At 51.4% G+C, this 21,063-nt stretch overlaps 1 protein-coding gene across 1 annotated transcript in view; it reads right to left on the bottom strand.

Annotated features, from left to right (window-relative positions):
* The window catches only part of Cacna1a (calcium voltage-gated channel subunit alpha1 A), a gene marked incomplete at its 3' end in the record, with an annotated part of 258,667 nt that overhangs the window by 41,722 nt on the left and 195,882 nt on the right, over nt 1–21,063 (bottom strand). Inside the window, exons 21-29 of the mRNA XM_041663340.1 lie at nt 15,311–15,756; nt 13,927–14,065; nt 12,154–12,283; nt 11,452–11,511; nt 10,831–10,937; nt 6,557–6,568; nt 2,489–2,588; nt 1,604–1,764; nt 595–732 (exon numbers count right to left, since the gene is read on the bottom strand). Coding sequence (XP_041519274.1) covers nt 595–732; nt 1,604–1,764; nt 2,489–2,588; nt 6,557–6,568; nt 10,831–10,937; nt 11,452–11,511; nt 12,154–12,283; nt 13,927–14,065; nt 15,311–15,756 — 1,293 coding nt within the window. The remainder of the gene's footprint in view (nt 1–594; nt 733–1,603; nt 1,765–2,488; nt 2,589–6,556; nt 6,569–10,830; nt 10,938–11,451; nt 11,512–12,153; nt 12,284–13,926; nt 14,066–15,310; nt 15,757–21,063) is intronic.

Below are 21,063 nucleotides of genomic sequence, written 5' to 3'. Positions count from 1 at the left end.
CTCATTGCCCCAGCCCCGGGGCTCGCTCTTTCTTCTTAATTTTTATTGTTTAAAAGATTTTATTTAGAACTGTGTGTATGTGTGAGTACATGCACACAAGTGCAGTGCCCTCAGAGCTCGGAGGTAGCAGGTCCCTAGAAGTGCAGGTGGTGAAGTCTGGTGTGAGAGCTGGGAGCCCAGTTCCTGCCCTCTGGATGAATAGCAGAGCTGCTGAGTCTTGAGTCTCTGTTCTGAGTCTCACTGTGCAGCCCTGGGTGGTCATGGCATCAGGCTCAGAGAGATCCCTGCTTCTGCCACTGTCCCGGATGCTGGGGTTAAAGTCACAGCCACCATGCCCAGTAAGGCTGTTGTTTTTAAGTTTGTGTTCACATTTGTGCTGCTGGGGGAGTAACCTGGGTTTCCCAGCAGCTAGGCCGGAGTTCACCATCAGAGCCACACTCAGCCCCGTGGACAGCCCCTAACTAGAAGAGCGCCATCTTGGTAATGACCTTGGGCACAGAACCAGGCTCTGACACCCCTGTCCTCCCTCCTCCTCCACTCCGCTCCCCTGCTCCCGGGGTCCCCAGCCCTCGCCCTTCCATGCGGGCCACTCACTGCGGCCAGCCCTCGCCCGTGGACACGGTGAAGAGCGTGAGCAGGGCCCAGAGCACGTTGTCGTAGTGGAACTCGTACTTCTTCCACTCTCGGTCTCGGGCCTTCACCTCGTTCTTCTCGTACAGGAGGTACTTGCCTCTGTCAGAGAGCTGGTTAGTCAGCAGGACGCCACCACCTCCCTAAGGCCATTTGTGCTGCCTGGAGGTGCACAGCCCTGTCCTTGTGGGAGCTGAGACCCTGGCTGGAATGTGGGTGTGGGGACACAGACTGGGCGGGGAGGCAAACACAGGGACGCCCTATTTCAGGGTTCTCACACAAGAGGCAATGGCTGCTTCTTTCAGAGCAGGAAGGAGTGAGCTTCAGACACCACCCAAGAGTCTAGGAGCCTTTTTGTATGCAGGATCTCACAATGCAGCCCAGGCTGGCTGGAATTCTGGCTCTTCCTGCCTCAGTGTCCCAAGCAGTGGAATGACAGGCCTGTGCCACTTTGCCTGGAAATATCTGAACAGGGCTGCTCAGACACTCCCGAACGAGGGACTATGGAGCCCCACTTCACCAAGTCACTGGGAGACTAAGAGAATGGCTTAACCCAGTTTGTGGGCCTAAATTCTCAAACTGTTTCTTTTATGAGATAGGGTCTCTGTGTAGCCTAGGCTTGCCTGGACCTCTTCAACCTCCCATCTCAGCTCCCAAGGTCTGTGCCTCACGCCGCACACTTCTTCCTTGTTATTACTTTTTACGCCAGGGAGTGGGCCTGCGCCTTGCCTTGTGCACACCAAGCTCATACACTAGTTTTTGAGACAAGTGCTCACTCTGTAACTCAGGCTGGTCTCACAACTCAGCCTTCTGAGTGCTGAGGACCTAGGTGTGTACCACCGTACCTGGCTTTAAAAATCCTACCCCAGATCCAAGCGGACCCAGAGTCATCCCTCTGTATCAGTGTCTGGACCGCTGACCCTGTACTTCACCCTCCCCTGCCATGGGGTCCCGGAGGCCGTGGCCCACCCACCGACAGTCTCGCTCGAACTCCTTGGACTCGTCCGTGCAGTGGAAGAACTTGCCCTTGAAGAGCTGCACAGCCACCACGGCGAAGATGAACATGAAGAGCATGTACACGATCAGGATGTTGAACACGTTCTTGAGTGAGTTCACCACGCAGTCAAACACGGCCTGCGCCAGAGGAAGAGGCAAACACGGAAGAGGCGTGAGGCTGGAAGCACGGCTGCTGCTCCCTCTGGTTCGGAGGCACCTGCGGGTTCTAGCAGCTGGCTTGAAATATTGGGGAAAAGTAGATTCCATGTGGGCATGGACCTCTCCTCACCCCGTCCCTAACAGCAGTATGGTGGCTGTGCAGAGGTGTCCTGTTCCAGGCACCGCACAACCATTTTTGGGCAGGGTCTCCTGTAGCTCAGGGTCTTAAAAGAATGACCTTGACTTTCTAATCTTCCTGCCTCCACAGTTTGAGTCCCTGGGTATGGAACCCAGTGCTTCTTGTACACTAGGCAAGCACTCTGCCAACTGAGAAATATCCCCATGTCCCGACTATTTAAGTAGTTCTGTTGCCCTGGAACTAGTGCCTTTTCACTAGGGTCTGCCCTGTCTCTGCAGTGACCCACCAAAAGAAATCCCGACCTAGGGCGGATTCTGCCAGCCAACCCCTTTGCTGCCATCTGCTGGACAAGCCTAGTAAGCACACCCATATACAAAGGCCACGGGCAGCTAGCATTTCCTTTAACCGTGTTTTGAAACAGGAATCCCCTGTGGATTCAGGCTGACCTTGAACTTGGGATTGTCTTCCCACCATGGTCTGTTTCTCAGACCATTCTGAAGCAATGTGCAACCCTTCCGTCTGCGCGCGGCCAGTCTGAGGGCCCTCTCTCCCGACCTGTCTCACCTTTAGCTTTGGCAGCCGCTTGATGGTCTTTAGAGGTCGTAGCACCCGGAGGACTCGTAGAGACTTAATGGTGTTGATGTCTTTCCCTTTGCTATTGCCACTGTTGGGGGATGTCAGGGTTGGGGAAGGGAAGAGACGGAGTGGAAGTCAGGCTGGGGAGGGGCCCACAACCCCATGTGGTCTCTCGTGCCTGCACCCAGGTCTGGGCTGAGTCTGGCACATCCCATCCCTTTCCGAAGGAAGCTCTAGTTTTGGCCTGGAAACCAGACAGCTTTGAGGAGATCCTGATCTCACGGTTTTCTGAAGACCCCGCCCTGCACTAACTTTTTCCGTTTAGGTTTCTTGAGACAGTGTCTCACTATGGAGCTGTGGCTTGCCAGGAACTACAGAGCTCCTCCTTCACCTGCCTCCCAAGTTCTGGGGCTAAAGCGTGCACCACGTACAGCCTTCCGCACCAACTCTTCCACTGCTCTTTGCCTTTTGGCCTCTGAGGCTGGTGACTGCCAGAGATCTACCCTCCTTCTGACGGAGTCGGGGTGGTGCACCTTCCTCAAGTTGAAGGACACAGTGACCAGGGGTTGGTCCTTTCAAATGCCAACATGACCTCAGCGATGACTGCTGCCTCAGTCTGCTAAGGTCCCCGCCTTTCTCTGCCAGTGGTAAAAAGTGTGGCCTGCTGAGTTTAGCCATGCAGGCCCCAAAGACACAGGGGGCTCTTAGCTACCCACAACTTGGTTTCGTAAGAGAATGATATGTCATGGGGCTACCAAGAGCTTGAGGTTAACGGACCCCCACCCTTACTCAGGGCCCAAACACACATCCTAGCGTCACATTTGTCTGCTGTCTTCACCCCAAGCCCCAGAGGGTGCTATCCCAAGTGACCACTGCTCACTGGGGCCACCTTTTACGGCAGACCCTAGCGCTCCACACATCTACTTCCTGTTTTCTCATACATACTGGTCACCATTTCATCCTACTGAGGGTCCTTCCCAAATCAGAGTTCTTAAAGAGCAAGGCAGACTTTTGGTTTGATATGCCAATGCCCTTTGCAATCTAGATCAACTCATTGACTGCTGCATGGCCCAACCTCTGGCCACAACCCCTGGATTTCTATAATTTTTTTCCTTTTTCTGCTTTAGGAGAGAAGGCCTTAATGTGGAGTCCTCAATCACACAACATAGGCCAGGTTGTCTTTGAATTCAGAGATCTTCCTGTTTTTGTTTTCCCTCATGAAGGCTGGGTTAAAAGGTGCACATCATCATGCCCAGCCAAAAACTTTTTTGTTTGTTTTCCGAGACAGGGTTTCTCTGTGTAGCTCTGGCTGTCCTGGAGCTTACTCTGTAGACCAGGCTAACCTTGAGCTCAGACATCCACCTATCTCTGTCTCCTGACTGCTGGGATTAAAGGTGTGTACCACCAGTACCCGGCAGTCAAAAAACCTTTTAAATTAGATTTATTTATCTTGCGGGCAAATGCGTATCACAGCATGTGTGGACAACATTCAGGAGTTGGTTCTCCCCTTTACCACATAGATCCCGTAGAACTCAGGTTGTCAGGCTTGGTGGCAAGTGTCTACTAGTTTAGACATCTCACCAGCTCTTTTTTTTTCATTTCCTTGAGACAAAGTTTCACCATGTAGCCCATGTTGCCTTAAGATCCCGTGATGTCATGCTCCTGAGTGCTGGGATTATGGGTGTGCGCCATCTGGCTTTGCACACTGACCACCCAGCAATGCTCACCTCCCTTTCCTGATGCCTCCCTCGACAGCTCTGGGCTCCAGTCAGCCTCTGGTGCTATTTCTGGAGAGATCTATGTCAGGCTTAGACAAGGGCTGTGTTTAATAGGAAACCCTCAGAGGCCCAACTTGTGATGAATTCTTCTGTGTTTTCTCTTTAATCTTGGCTGTTGTCCCAGCTACTGACTCACAATTGGTGTGAGGTCTCAGGACACTGGAGTGGACCAAGGCTGAAGTCCCAGAGCAAACATGTTCATACTGGTTACTGCCCAAGTCGTGGGCAGAGCTGCCTAGCACCAGCACCATTTCCTGGTATGGTGAGGAAAGCTGGTTATAGCTGTGTGTGTGTGTGTGTGTGTGTGCGCTGCTGTGCAGCCCTCTCGGTCAATGTGTTTCTTGCCTTGGTGTGTGTGCATATGTGTCTGTGTAGATGTGTGCATGTGTCTGTGTAGATGCATGTGTCTGTGCAGATGTGTGCATGTGTCTGTGTAGATGCATGTGTCTGTGCAGATGTGTGCATGTGTAGATGTGTGCATGTGTCTGTGCAGATGTGTGCATGTGCAGATGTGTGCATGTGTCTGTGTAGATGCGTGCATGTGTAGATGCATGTGTCTGTGTAGATGCGTGCATGTGTCTGTGTAGATGTGTGCATGTGTAGATGCATGTGTCTGTGTAGATGGGTGTCTGTGTAGATGCGTGCATGTGTCTGTGCAGATGCATGTGTCTGTGTAGATGCATGTGTCTGTGTAGATGCATGCATATGTCTGTGTAGATGCATGTGTCTGTGTAGATGTGTGTCTGTGTAGATGCGTGCATGTGTCTGTGTAGATGCATGTGTCTGTGTAGATGGGTGTCTGTGTAGATGCGTGCATGTGTCTGTGTAGATGTGTGTCTGTGCAGATGTGTGCATGTGTCTGTGTAGATGCATGTGTCTGTGCAGATGCGTGCATGTGTCTGTGTAGATGTGTGTCTGTGTTGATGCGTGCATGTGTCTGTGTAGATGTGTGTCTGTGTAGATGTGTGTCTGTGTAGATGTGTGTCTCTGCAGATGTGTGCATGTGTAGATGCGTGCATGTGTCTGTGTAGATGTGTGCATGTGTAGATGCATGTGTCTGTGTAGATGCATGTGTCTGTGTAGATGCATGTGTCTGTGTAGATGCATGTGTCTGTGCAGATGTGTGCATGTGTCTGTGTAGATGCATGTGTCTGTGTAGATGTGTGCATGTGTCTGTGTAGATGCATGTGTCTGTGTAGATGCATGTGTCTGTGTAGATGCATGTGTCTGTGTAGATGCATGTGTCTGTGTAGATGCATGTGTCTGTGTAGATGCATGTGTCTGTGTAGATATGTGCATGTGTCTGTGTAGATGTGTTCATGTGTCTGTGTATGTATGCAGGTGGAGGCAAGTCAACTTCAGGTGACGTTCTCCAGGTGTCACCACTTATCTTTTGAAGCAGAATCTCGTCCTGGCCAGCAAGGGATCCCCAGGGATCTGCCTCTCCACCCCATTCTGCATTTATATATGCATGCCACCATGTCAGGCTTTCCATGGGTTCTAGAGACTGAACCCGGGTCCTCATGTTTGCATGACAAACCCTTAACTAAGGTGTCTTTTTTGTGTTTTGAGAAAGAATCTGTCTATGCATCCCTGGCTGGTCTAGAACTATGCAGATCAGGCAGGCCTCCAACTCAAGAGATCCACCTGCCTCTGCCTCCTGAGTGCTGGGATTAAGCGTGCGCCACCACCACCCAGTCCTGATATTTCCTCATATATATTTTTGTCCACTGATCAGTGTTTATTTCTAACTGCTTGTTACGTATTAAAGAACACTGACTTCTATATATATCTTACTGTTTTTGAGGCAGGGACACATTATGTAAGTCAGGCAAACCTGAACCTCTAAGATTCTCCTGCCTCAGTCCCTAAGGGTTAGGTGTGCCCTACCACAGTGGGCTAGAAAGATGTGCTAGGTAGAGGCTCCTCAGTGTTATGGCCACCTCCTCTCTGGAAAGCCCACTTCCCACACCTCAGCTGCTCTGGTGACTCTTCTCCCCCGCTGTTTGGCCCTGCTGACATCACATGTGAGGAAGAACATGTCTTGCCCCTTCTGTTCTGGGTAAGAGCTAGTGGGTCACAGTGGCAGGTGAGGCTGTGAGTCCTTATGACTCCTCTGCCCCCTGGGGAGCAGGCTCTGGTCATGGTAAGCAACAGGACACCAGCAAGAACAAAGGCCACAGAAAAAGAAGGCCAGAACCAACATGGCTGCGAACGGGGCACGGTAGACAAGACAGAATAGGAGAGAGAGAAAGAGAGAGAGAGAGAGGCACTTTACCGTGTACTGCTCCTGGTGAGGTGGCGTCGGAAGGAGAGACAAATCGTGAGTGGCCTCAGAGAGAACACAGGACACGCACAGACATGGGCACTGGGCTCTGGGATCCCAGGGACCAGGGGACCAGCCCCTCCTTCAGTCTCTGCACTGGGCAGGACATGGCCCTGACAGCAGCTCACAAAGGCAAATTTCCAAGGAGTAAGGCAGCCCTGGGGCTGCCTACTACCCTGGGTGAACACGCCACTCAGTCACTGCCAAGAGCAGGGTCGCTTCCTACAGCGGTCCTGGCACGGGGACTCAGCTTGCTGTAGGTGAGTTTCATGGGGAGGGAACAGAGGCTTGAATGGCGCTTTGACTGCCAACAAGCTTCATCTGGAAAATGGCCTTGTCTTCATGATGCTTCAGTATCAGTAGCCTCCACCTTGACTTACACTGACTCGTCAAGATGTAGCCCAGGCTGGCCTGAACGACTGATCTTCCTGTCTCCAACTTCTAAGTAGCTGGGATGTAGACGTGTGTCACTCTGGTGGGTGGAACTTTCTGGAAGGAGAGTTGCTGCTGATGGAATCAAGGGCCTCACACATGCTAGGTCAGAGTTCTACTGATGAGCTGCCCCCAGCCCCTCACTGGGGGATTCTACCTCTGAGCCACTCCTTGAGACTTCTCTTTACTTTTCATTTTGAGATAGGGTCTTGCTAAATTTATTGGCAGTCCTTGACATTGTGGTCCTCCTGCCTCAGTCTCCTGAGGAGCTGAGATTCTAGGCATCATGTTATACCCAACAATTTTCTTTTTTCAACCCTGAATGGCTTAATGTCTACAAATATCTCTACTGAGCCTTCCCTCAGGTCCAGCTTAGGGGTCAGCCCTGCCTGTGAGTCTACAGCCCTTCCCCACTGTCGTTAGCAATGCTTCCAATGGCACTGGCACACCGGGCCAACACTCCCTGAGCTCCAGCCCCGTGGCCTTCCCCTATTGTGTATGTGTTGCTGAGTCTTGTGTCCCTGCATTTACCTGCAGAAGGATGGCACCACTGTGCCCATTTTCCAGATGAGAAAGCTAAGCAGACTGAGAGTCAAACCCACATGCCTGCATCTTGAGCTTGAATCTGCCTTCCTTGGGGACAGGGCTGTTTTAAGGTGCTGCAGGAGATCCCCTCGGGGACAGGGCTATTGAGGGTGTTGCTGGAGGGCCTCTTCTTTAGTTGTTGGGAGTGTGGCTTTGAGGGTGCAGTAGGAGCTGGATCAAGCTACACTCTGGCAGCTATGCCAGAGTCTGCCAGCAGCTGAAGACCTGCTCTGGAGGAGGGGCGGTGGTGCCAGATGGACTCTTGGCAGTGAGGGTGGGATCATGATCTAGCTAGCAGCTGCTGTGAGATGTCAGCTAGCTGCTCCAAAGCATCGGCACTGAGCGTGACGTCCCTCATGGTGAGAGCTTGTGGGATGGCTCGTTAGTGATGGAGCATGGAAGATGGACATGGTTAGTGGACGGAGAGCACATGTATGCACACCCACACCTATGCAACACTGACCACACACACAGATCTGGGTGAGGAGAGGAGGGGGGATCAGCACATCCCTGGGAGAGCACAGGCAGACAATTAGAGTCCTTGCCTCAATCCCCCTTATCCAAGAAGGGAGCAGCCTCCCTCCTTCTCATTCCTGCTCCTCGGCCTCTCAGACTTTCCAGGGAAGGAAGGACCCAGTGGGACAGGTTGCTGGCCTAGATTCCATTCTCCACACCCCTCGCCTCAGCCTCAGTTTCTCGTGTGGAATGGGGATCACTACTCTGGTGTGCCAGCGTCACAGGTGACACACAAGGCGCTTCCTCTCATTCAAGCCATTACAACCTGCTGCATGGGGAAACTGAGGCACCGAGAGTCTGCCAGACTTAGGGAACTTTTTCTTCTTCACTGAGACATCTGTGCTTCATGGCCCAGGCTGGCTTTAGATCAGCAATCCTCCTGCTTCGACCTCACATTTGCCACCACACCCAGACAGAGGTACTGCTTACTCCTATTGTGGTTTTCCACCTTGTCTATGAGCAGACAGGCTCATGGGATAGACAAAGGAAAGGAAAGGAAAACAGCAAGCTGCTGCTCCACCATGACAACAAGGAGACACCAAACAAAGACTCACAAGTTGAAACACCTCAGGTACAAGGGAGCAGAGCCTGCTGCTGGGGACTGGGGGACAAGGAGGTTCTGAAACATCTTTTGGGAAGCAAGCAGCAACTGGCAATTGCTTTTGCTGTTGGGTATGCAGGAGTGACCTAAACAAGGTGCTGGCCAGCTTGCATGGAGCTGTAGTCCTGTCTTCAGTGTGAAGTGGCAGGGCCAAGTGGATTCTTGGTAGTGAGTAGGGGAATGGTAGGGATCAAGGTGTCTCCTCTCCTGCCTCATAGTAAGATCCACAATTCCAAGTTCTTCCAAAATTCCAAGAGAATCCGTGGCCCATGCTTTCAATGCCTGTTTCTGTTAGAACTGCCAGCCTGCACAGGCACATGGTTGTCCCTGGTCTGACCTTCTCTTACGGAGGAATTATAGGAACACAGCACAGCACTATGTTTGCACCGAATTCATGGGAACATAGAAGTCTGATTCTATAGCTGGGAGCATGGCTCAGGGCTCAGCACAAAGGCCCCTGGTTCCACCCTCTGGCTCCATCCTCAGGACCAGAAAAAAAGAAAATAAGGGAAGAGAAGAGAATACAGGGAGGACAGGGAGAGAATCAGAAGAGTGGATAAAAGGAAAGAGAGCTGGGAGTCAGGCCGAGTTAGGCCTGCTGGGTATGGAAATGCTGATTCATGTCCACCACAACCACAGATTGCTGTGCTCCAGGGGGCAGCCTGGGAGGTCCTACTGTAGCCCTTCACCTGGAAATGGGTAACAGTTGGGGCCCTCTGTCATGAAATCGACACTTAGTGCCAGGGGAGGGAGCAGGCTGAGAGGCCATGCCTAATGAGAGGCAGCCAGTCAGACAGCCCAAAGAAACCCTCAGGTCTCTGTGCCGGGGGTTGGGGGGTCAGAGACCTTGTAAGACCATTCCTTCTGGGACTGACCTATGTGATAAGCACAGTTTTGGTTTCCAAGATGGATTTCTGGATGAGAAGCAAGTTAGGTCTCTCCCTGATAGGCCTGCTGCCAGGATCTCAGGCTCCCTCTCCAATTAGACCTAACCTGAGCTCCATCTCAGGCTGGACACCACCTGGAATGGCTATCTAGAAACTTGGATGGCAGAGACACCATTGAGAACGGCCACTGAGACACTAGATACCATATCAAGTGGATGCATAGACCTCTGGGGACACTGAGATGACCATTCTGCACTTACGCACCATCTTGGAATGATGGCGAGATTTCAGGTAACATGTGGGAATTGCTTTTGACCCCTTGAGCATGTTTGAGATGGCTTCCTAGAACTCAGCTGCCATCTTGAAATGGTTTTCAACAACCTGGACTCCATTTTGGAATGGCTGCCCAGACCTAAGGGGTCATTTTGGAATGGCTATCTAGAACCTGGGTACCATCTTGGAGTGCACCACCATCACCAGGCCTGGGTACCAACTTGCAATGGCCCCTAAACCCTAGAACGTCACCTTGGGAAGACGGTAAGAATTTACAGTCATCTTAGAATGGCTGTCCTGTTCTCTAGCACCACCACAAAGTGGGTGCTAGCTTGGAACGGTAACTCAGAACTTGGGTTCATCTTAAAATGGTTGCTATTTTAAAATGGTCACTCAGAAATTAGGAGCCATATTTGAAACTGCCACCTATCACCAGGGTGCCATTGTGGAGTGGTGCAATAGTATATAACCTTGCTGAGGGAAGGGCATCCTAGGAGCTTTGGGAGGACAGAGACACATAGAAGTTGGCCACCAGGTGTATGGTGAGGAGCCTTGGGGAACAGGTGGGATGGGATCTCATGCACACTTGCTTTCTGATTGTCTTTTCAGGGGCACCCCAAAGAGACAACATGTAGGGGGGTTGTGGGTAGGGAGATGAGATGTCCCCAGAGGCAGGAATACCAGAAGCAGCACAGCAAGAGGCCACCTCCTTGCTGTGGGAGGAGTGGAAGGTGGCTCTGGTCCCTTCCTTCCTTCCTTCCTTAATGGTGATGGCATGCACAAAGCCAGTTGCAGCGCCACTGGGTATACCCTGCCCACCCCCCACCACCATTGGCCCACAGCTCTCATTCCCATATCAGAACTCCGGAATACGACCCACATCTGACAGTGGGACTCAGACTTGGGGTGGGGAGCCTTGCATGGAGACTTACGTGAAGGCAAAGGCCACCAGGGCCCCACTGACCACTATGAAGTCTAGAATGTTCCAGAGGTCACGGAAGTAGGCCCCCTGATGCAAGACAAGGCCCAGGTCGATCATCTAGAGGGAGAGAAGAGTTTGTTCAGAGCCCCCAACCCTTCAGTAGGATAACACCCTCCTGGGATGACAGGTGGTCCTTCTGAGGAAAGGGAGCCTGACCTGACTCTGAAGCCCTCAAGAACAAGCATCAGAGTGTGCTCTGCCTGAACCCCGCAGGAGATCATGCAGGAAGCCTTGTACACTGTATTTGGAGCCTCCCAAGACTCTGTCTACCTCTTACTTCTGCTGTGATCTGTGGTTCCTGCCCTCGTCATGGCCTACTTGGTCCCTGACAATCCCCTCATCTGTCATCTGAGGGTGCTTGAGAGCGCTCATGCAGAGTCCCAGAGCTCTCCACAGCTCTCACTTCCTTTGATGTGTACACTAAAGTCCTTCCCTGCCCTCCCCACTCCTCCCTCCCTCTCTCCACCACTCTGTCTGGTGAATTCCCCTCACACACACTCAGCACATCTATTCTTGGATTGAGCTTTTTTCTTCTCAAAGGGTCTGTGGATGTCCCCAGTACTGTTCTTACCTTGATCACCATCTCAAAGGTAAACACGCCTGTGAAAACATAGTCAAAATACCGCAGCACCTGCACGGACAAAAAAAGGCCAAGGAACCCAATCACAGGCTTGCTCAACTCCTAGTAAGTCTACCAGTTGCCCACTGGGGTGTGGGAACACTGAAAATTCCCCAGAAGCACAGCTTCCACCCAGGAGCCACTCCCAGGCAGGTTGTGAACCAAAGTGTCCAGCAGATGGCGGCAAATCCTACCGATTTACCCTGCTGAGGGCTGGTCACCAAGAGTGCCTGTTTCAAGTACTCCAAGCAGCCAGTGGACTGAGAGGGCCTTGGAAGAGTCCATTCCACCGTGGGGTGACTGTCCTTGAGGTGATGGGGTAGACGGGCCAGTGTCCACACTCAGGGCTTTCCTGTTTCCAGGAGTATCTTCTAAATGCTGGGGCCACCTGGCCATCTGGCTCTCTTTCACTTTGAGGGCACCACTCAGTCTGGGATGATGGACCCTCCCCTAGCTCTCTCCACCATCCTGCCCAGAGTTGGGCTCTAGTTGTTTCTGTCTGGATTAGCAAAAATGGCCTCTGTCCCTGCTTCTAGCTCCAGGAACCACATAGAACACCTTGGGTGGTGTGTGGTGGGGAGGCAGGAGCTACAGGTTCAAGGGCTGATAATTACTGAACATGACCAGCAGAGGGTGCTTATGACCGGGACTCACGTTGTTGCGGGGCGCGTTGGGCTGCACAGGATCCTCGGCGGCCAGCGCTATGCTGCTCATGGCAATGACCATGAGGATGCACATCTCGAAGTAGCGTAGGTTCAGGATGTAATGGCACAGCCGGCGAAGGCTGTGGGCGGAGCAGGGAGCCACTCAGATTGCAGGCTCTTGGGCCCTTCCCCTCAGCTCACCAACAGGTCCAATTCCATTGCCCCACCCAGACCATCTGTCAAGGACTCTCCACGGGGCGCTGGGTGGGTCCCATAGTTCAGTGCAGCTGGAAACCCTCAGCTACCTGAGACAGTCATGTTGCCTGTGGCAGGGTTCCTACCCTCCAAACAACTGAACTACTTGGTTCTGAAGCTAGTGGAATCACTACTACTAATGATTCTGCAGGACATAGAAAGACTTCACTTTTATTTATTTATTTATTTATTTATTTATTTATTATTTATCTGTGTGGGGATGGTAGCAGTGCCAAGGCTTGCCTGTACAGAGCAAAGGACAATTTGTGAGAGTTGATTCTGTGGGTCCTGGGAACTGAACTCAGGTTGGCAGGCTTCGCAGCCTATCTATCCACGGAGCCGTTTCAAGGCTAGGTTTTCCATGTGTGAAATATTCTAGTGTCTAAAAAAAGAAACTGAGAGTAGTGTCTCCTGTCAGTAATATGAGCCAGGGAGGATGTGGCTGAGGAATCACTAAGAGTTCAGGACATCTGAACTATGTTATGAGTTCAGGGCCAGTGTGGTCACAGAGTCAGATCTGGTCTGAAAACAAATTACACACACTCAACACACACACACACAGGACAAAATACACACATCAGCAAATCGCACACACTAAAAACAAGACACACACACACACACACACACACACACACAAATACAACATTAACAATACATGTGCAAAACAAAACAAAAGACAAGGGCCAGTGAGCTGTAAAGGTGCTCTCCCTGCTAACCTGTGCCCAGTGTCCAATCCCTGGGACCCACATGGAGATGGAAGGAGAACAATGACTCCAGGGTCTCCTGGCCTCCACACAGGAGCCATGGCAAACACACACACACACACACATACACACACACACACACACACACACACACCCCAATGATAAATAAAATTAAAAACAAAACTCAAAACAAATCCCATCACTTCCACCACGAGCAGAAAACTTGAGCTGCGGCTTAGCTGGCGGAGTGCTTGCCTAGCACGCACAAAGCCTAATCCACCCCCAGGACCACCCAAACAAGAAAACCTGTGCTGTTAGAAGCAGCCTGTTCTGGCTCAAGCCTCACCCGCTTTCACTGCACCAATGCTAAGAGGCTGTTCTGTAAATTTATAAAGCACTTGAACAATACTTGACAGTAAGTGCCACTTAGACATTTGTTTAGTAAAGGAGAAAACTGAACTTTAGAAAAAAGCTGACATGCAAGGGTCCAGAGTCCACATCTGTGTGGCGCAATGGTTATTCACAGAATTCAGAGGCACGACTGCCACACAGGTCGTGCAGGTCGTGGACAGCACAAGGCAGCAATTCCTAAAGGACACCTGTCCCAGCAGGGCACAGGTCGGTATTACGGCAGTGGTTTCCATCTCACGGCAGGAAGGGGTCTTTTCCAGGATAGTATGTTATGACAAGTTTTTATCTCCTATGAGGTAAGCAAGAGGGACTACTGAGGGCCTCAAGACTCAAGATGGTGCTGAAGAGAATAATCTTCCACTGCTTCCCCGCCCACCCGGGGAGCCTGGCCAGGCCTCTGCTCCCATACTCACGGGTTGGTGGTGGAGAGGATGAACATGGAGCTGTAGGGCGGCATGGGTTTTGGGCCGTCCTCCCCGGGGTCTGCCTCCTCTTCCTCCTTCTTCTCTTCCTCCTTCTTTGGCAGTGGGTCTGGGTTAGCATTTTTGTTTACTGTTGGAACAAGGATAAACATGGGTTCCTCCTTACCCACAAAGCTCTGGACTCCTGGTCATTCCTGGAGCCAATGCTAAGCATAGGACACTGGGGAAAGAGCTTCCTGTGCACCAGGTGTCACCCGACCCTGTGGGCTTGGTGCCTGTGCCCGCCACCTGACAAGAGAAGGGAATCTGGGCACAGGGAAGTAAAGTGGTTAGTCCAAGGTCACACAGCTGCCGGTGAACTGGCCCTAGAATATCAGCTCCCACTCTACAGAGCAATGGTGCCTCCGTTCCCTTAGATTTTCTGATGTGACTAGGACCTGCATGGGGCAGCTGCCCACAGAGTAGAGAACTCAGACCCTGTGAGAACACCCAGTTCTGACTGCAGGCTCCACAGCCCTGTGTGGTTGTTTGTGGACAAGCTGAACCTCCCCGGGGGTCTGTTTCTTCATCCGAAAACTAGTAAAATTAGTTTATTATCAAGACACACCACAGGGAAGTCAGCTGTGGTGGCACACACCTGTAATTCTGCCACCACAGGGAAAGAGAGACAGGAGGGTCACTTCTAGCTTAGGCTTGGGCTACACAGTGAGATGCTACCTCAAAACACAGCAACCCCAAGCCCAAAACTGACTCACTCCTCACAGGAATGTACGCAGTTGTCTTTAGGGGCCGGAGCCCCAGGTGACAGAGGAGTGAGGCCGATCCAAATGGGCCACACTGGTGCGTGAGCCATCTGGTCACCAGGAGAGAGAAGAGCATGCAAAGGCTCCTAAGTGTGTGCTGCAGCGACAGCGGTTCCGAGAGACATAGACACTGGGATAAACAGACATTATCCTTGTTAACAGACATGGGGTCCTGGCTGGCCTTAAGGCCACTGCATAGTTAAGGGTGGCCTTGAACTTGTGAACTTCCTACCCCCACCCACCATTACTGTAGGCTGTCTGTGGTGCTGGAGTGTCTAGGCAAGCACTCTACCAACCGGGCCACTCCCCCAGCTCCTTCCTTGCTCACTGTGCCACTAGACCATTTACAATGATGATGCTTCCAGCTGCGCTGTCCCCAGGCCCCCAGTTTCCACTTGGGGATTCCTTTCTCCCCTGTGGTAGTGTGGGCTCTGTGGAGGGAAGGTGGGGTGTGGAGCATGGCCACAGGCCAAGTCCACTGAGGGCTGCACACAGGGTCTAGTGTTTCTTCCTCCCAAGACTGTGAGCAGGAACTGTGGAGAAAACGGCCCAGCAACCCTGCAACTCCTCACCTTGGACCACAGTGTGGTTGAGGGGCGGGCAGGCTGGGGGGATCTCCACCGCCATGTGCTCGGGTTTCCTGGCAGTCTTCGCTGAGTTGGGCTGAGTGCTGCTGGGGTTGGTGACGATAAGGCTGTTCTCGGGGGTCTTGGGGGGGCCAGGGTTGGACGGGTTGCCCGGGTTGTTGGGCATCCTGCGGCTGGCAGCGTTCTGGGGGTTGGTGGCCAAGGTGGGACCAGGGTTGGTGCTGTTCCCGATCTTGGTGGGGCTTGGGGGAAGGCCACTGTGGCCCAGGCTGTCGTGGGGACTGACAGTCTCCCCGGTGGCCAACTTGTTATTCTTCATGTTGTCAAGGTCCTCGGCCAGTGGCAAGTCCTGGCGGCCCAGGTCCTGCTGGATTGGCCTGGTGGTGGACAGGTTGGGACCAGACATGGGGACCCCGGAGCCCTGGTTCTCTCTAAGGAGAGGATCAAAGTGGAAGAGTGCAGAACTGGTTAGGATCGGCACTGCAGCTGCTGGGACCAATACCCAGGCCCACAGCACGGCCCAGGACAGTCTGCTGCACTACCCAGCTCATGTGAGGCCCTGAGCGCCATCCACCCCGAAAGGAAAGAAAAAGCAATCATTTCCTGATTCTACACTTCACAGAGCGCTGCACAGCTCCAGGCAGGTCAAATGGTTATGAACTCTCGTGAACTTTCTGTATGCTGAGGAGGAGCTCAGGGCCTCACACAGGCTGTGGTAACCCTCTAACGCTGAGACACACCCACACCCCTCACTGGGGGATTCTAGGCAGGGGCTCTACCTCTGACTCACACCCCCGGTTCTACTGGGGAAGTTTTGCTAGCCCAGTGTGCAAAGCCCAAGTATAAATTTCCAGTTAACAGTTTGCTTTTTGAGATAGGATTTCTCTGTATAGCCATGGATGTCATGGAACTCACTCTGTAGACCAGGCTGGCCTTAAACTCCCAGAGAACCACCTGTTTCTGCCTCCTGAGTGCTGGGATTAAACGTGTGCACCACCATACCCAGCTCAATTTCCAGTTATTTTTAATCCTTAAACATCTTTAAGGAAGATTCAGAGGATACACAAAACTGAAGTTGGGCCCTGTCCCAGTGTCCAAGACAGGTGTTCTCCCTTGTGGTACCCTGCTGAGACCTAGAGACTGTTCTAGACCATAAAACAGCACCCTTCACTGCCTGCTTCCTGACTGTCCCTCCTCTGCACACTTCCTGACTGACCTCCTCTGCACGCTTCCTGATACAGTTCCTGACTGCCCCCAATACTTCATGCATTACAGCACCTGAAATGGATAACAAGATCGGCTCCATTTAACAGAGTAGGAAACTGAGGCAGAGGGGAAGACATTTGTCCCTCATGAACCAGCTCAGACGGGACTGAGCTGGAATCTGGTCCTATCTAGAAACCTTTAGCTCCAGCGTCACTCAGCAAAGTAAACAGGTGGTGAACAAAGTGGAGGTGTTGAGGTGTGTGTTAAAGAATCAGAATTCTATGCTATACAGGGAGAGTGAGCCAGGAAACCCACAACTGCAGTAATCCTCCTTGTTCCAGTGGGGAGTGGTTTGCCATGGTGACAGATGCAGCTGGAACTAGGCTGCTAACAGCTGACCCCGACTGGTCAGGACTAGGAGTGCAGATGTTCGGGAGCTCACAGGTTTCTACCAGGAGTCTAGAGCTTGGGCCTCACTTGGACCCGTGGGGGAACCTGAGTTTGGCAACTACTGAAGGTACAGGAATGGTGTTCTGGTGCACGCTTCAGAGGGAAAGAGAAATGGGACTAGGGATAAGCAGAACAGGAAAAATGACACTGCCAACATCCCAACAATGAAACACATGGGCAGGGCTCTGGGACAGGCCAGAGGACAGCCTATGGGAAGGAAAAGGCCATGCAGATCACAGGAGCACCTAGCTCTCTAAAACAGAATCAAAATTTGAATCAGCCCCCACCTCCCACCCTCAAGACAGGGTTTCTCTGTGTTGCACTGGCTGTCCTGGAATTTGCTCTATAGACCAGGCTGGCCTTAAACTCACAGAGATCTGTGGCCTCTGTCCCCTATGTGCTGGAATTAAAGGCGTGGGCCACCATGCCTGGCTGAGAATCAATATCTTTTAAACAGTTTTACTCAGTGGTCTAGGTTAGCTCCAAACTTATGGCAGTCCTCTTGCCTCAGCTTTCTGGGTGCAGGTTTCTAGGCATGCACCACCATACCCAGTTCTAAGGTTTTTGATGTCTACCTCGGAGAGAGCCTCAGTATTACTAATAATATGGTATGGACACTCTGAGTGCTCACACGATGCTAAAACATGCCTTTTGTTGTTTATTTTGAGACAAGGTTTCTTTAGGTATCCCTGGCTGGCCTAGAACTTTCTAATATAGACCAGACTGGTCCTGAACCCACAAAGATCCACCTACTTCTGTCTCCTGAGTGCTGGGAGTGCACCATAATGCCTAGCGAACTGATATATTTGTATGGAGGTTCACCTTTCCACACTACAGATTCTGCATCTGGGGACTGAACTGACGGACCAGTTAGTGCCTGTGCGTCTGTGTGCCACCTGAGAATCTGAGAGCCATGAGAGAGCATCAGATCCCGTGGAACTGGAGTTACAGAAGGTGGTGAATCTCCATGTGGGGTGTTGGGGACTGAACCTGAGTCTTCCATGCAAGCAGAAAGTGATCCTAAGCGCTGAGCTCTCTCTCCAGACCCAAGACTGAAAATATCTTGAAAACAACAAAAACAAAACTGATACAGACTTTCCCCTCACCTCTTTCCTAAAGAATACAGAATATATAGCTGGGTAGTGGTGCACGCCTTTAATCCCAGCAACCTCTGAGTTCAAGGCCAGCCAGGTCTACAGAGTGAGTTCCAGGACAGTCAGGGCTACACAGAGAAACCCTGTGTCAAAGAAGAAAATACAGAATATATCAATGATCTTACCCAGCACTGGTCCCTGCATGCCGCAACAAGAATGTGCTCACTGGGGCAACAGGGGCATTGCTGGTGTAGGGGTGACCACTGCTTACTGACTGAATTTGAGGGCTGTTCCACAGTAGAGAATTCATGCCTAGTACTGTAAGCCTGGTGAATGTGGAGGTCATAGGCTCTAGAAGGGAACCTACAGTTGTTATTTTGTTAAATGGCCACATCGTCAATCTGCTTTCTAAATTTTGTTGAAAATAGAGTCTAATAGCTGCCCATAGAGCACTTGCACTGCATCAGAAATTCCAAGTTACCTGGAGATGATCTGAATGAAGCCCACAGAGGATGAGTCTGGGTTCCACGTCGCTACTACGCTGTTTTATAGATGGAGCCCAAACCTGTAGATTTTGGTATCCCAGAGGGCCTCCGAATGACCCCTAAAGACATCTAAAAATGGCCAAACAGAACTGCTACTAATTCTATAATTCCATCATGCTGACATTTACTGAGTACTTGTTGGCTCAGTATCTCTCAACACAGTTCATGTGTCTGTTTAAACCTGTACGTTTTACCCTACTGTTCACCCCATCTGAAGAAATGGGAACCAGAAAAGTAAAGTGATGTATTGAAAGTCACACAGCCAGGCAGGGATGGGCAGGCGTATTGAGAGTCCCTGTACTGCAGCCCCAGGTTCTTTCGACATTTAGAGACTTTCAAAAACTCCTCCTGCAGGGATAGCGTGCAGCTCATTTAATAAGGGTGCTTGCCTAGTGTGGTGAACAAAGCCTTGGGTTCTATCACCAGCACCAAATAAACCTTGATGTGGCAGTATATGTCTGTAATCCCAGCAAGCAGGAGGACCAGTTACAGTGAGGTCCTATCTCAGAACAACAGAAAACCCTCCTCCTGGAACATTTTTAGGGTCAGCCATTCTGTCCTCATCACTCTGTCTCTTTTGGTACAGCAGCATCAGACACAATACAGGGACAAAGCCCCTCCTCACATCTTTGGTTCCTCCTTACCCTCTTAAGGGACCCAGAGTCCTACTAACCCATCTCTGGCCCTTTGCCCCCTTTCCTCATATCCTGTAAGTTGGCTGTCCTTTGAGTGATTCCAGGACCTTAACAAGTACCGTTCTTACTCGAAATGCTCCATTTTTCTCTAGCTGCTCTTCTTGTGGTCTGGCCCATCTTGGTCATGTTTCTCAGAATGTCTCTGCTATGGTTTTAATGTGTTTGCTCCATCTACTGAGAAACCTAATCCCTAAATTTGTCTGATGATGGTATTTGGAGGTAAGTGGGGGCTAGATAAGGTCTCAAGGGCAGGGTCCCCATGATGGATGAGTGGCACTCTGAGAGAAGGAAGAGACCAGAACAGGCATGATGGCCCTGGGTCACCACGGGAGTCCCTTATCATGTTTGGCTGCAGCAACAAGCCCTCAGAGTGCTGGTGTGCCATGTGACTCTGCAGCCTCCAGAACAGGAAGCTGGATAAACTTCCACTCTTGCTAAATGAGTAACCAACCGTAGGCATTTGGTTATAGCAGTGTAAATGGATAAACCCAACTCTGTAGGCCCCTACCACCTGCAGCTACTGGCTGGAGTTCAGTCTGGGCTAGAATACAGCTGACCCTTCTCACACTTCACTGAGCAGAGGGAAACACCCAGGAGAGAAAACTCTAGGGAAAGAATGATTAGGAACAATGGTGTTTAAGGGAGCACCGTGCAGACAGAGGTAGTGATACAACCGAGGGGTGCTGTGGGCACTAGGAGTGGGAAGGAAGAGTGCGAGTCAGTACCCATGACTAGGACCAGCCCTCCAGAAGGAGTCTTCCCTCCTTCTCCTCACCCAGTCCTCTCACCTCTCATCCCCCCCCTCTGATACAGGATTTCCCTGTGTATTCCAGGCTGACCTGAACTTGTGACCCGCCCCCCCCCACCTTCCTGGTAGTGATTTTTGTCTACAGACCCTTGTCTAAACTCATTTGGTTGAGAACCCCACTACTCAGTATGCGGTCCTGGGACCTGCACTGGGCTCCTCTTGTCAGGAACATAGTCTCATGGCTTCATTGAAGCCCGAGTCCCACCCAGTCATGAGCTGTGTCACACAGGCTAGTAAGACACCTGACACCTCAGGACCCACACAGCAGAAGAGAAATGCCCCTTTCCCATAGGCTGGGGTCAGATTTTGTACACCCTTCAAGAATCCAGTGTGATGCTCTCATAGCAATATGAAGAAGTATCAAGAGGACATTAAATTATTATTATTATGGATGTAGCACAGGGTAGTCTCAAACTCACTATGTAGCCACAGCTGGCCTTGAAGTCCAGATCCTCCTGTCCCACTTCCCAAGTACTGGGATCACTGGAATGACACCACACTTGACTTGAGGACAGTATTTTATAACAGATGTCGCTATCAACTCAGAAGTCCCTGGGCTCTCTACAGAGAGTCCCTTTATGGTCTTCCGTGAAACATTACAAAATGTTACGAGAAAGATAAGAAAAATCAGCTACTGGTGGGGTGCTGTCTGAGAGATCAGATCTCCCCTCCCCCATCAAGTAAGCAAAGGACTGGCAAAATAACAGTCGCAGACGCTTCACACACATTAGTGCCCATGTGAGCCCCTGGCAGGGGTGACTGATTTAATTCTAGCAACGACTTGGTCATTTCTGGGGAGTTCGATCATCAGGTGAGAACATTGATGCCAAGAACTTCACCGGGTGGTGGTGGCGCACGCCTTTAATCCCAGCACTAGGGGGGGCAGAGGCAGGCAGATCTCTGTGAGTTCGAGACCAGCCTGGTCTACAAGAGCTAGTTC

The sequence above is a fragment of the Microtus oregoni genome, unplaced genomic scaffold, assembly GCF_018167655.1.
Source record: "Microtus oregoni isolate MIOR12 unplaced genomic scaffold, Mior012 000014F_ref0000157, whole genome shotgun sequence".
In the NCBI taxonomy this organism is placed as follows: Eukaryota; Metazoa; Chordata; class Mammalia; order Rodentia; family Cricetidae; genus Microtus; species Microtus oregoni.
The sequence above is the reverse complement of the archived record's forward strand: the minus strand, read 5'-3'. Positions and strand labels throughout refer to the sequence as shown.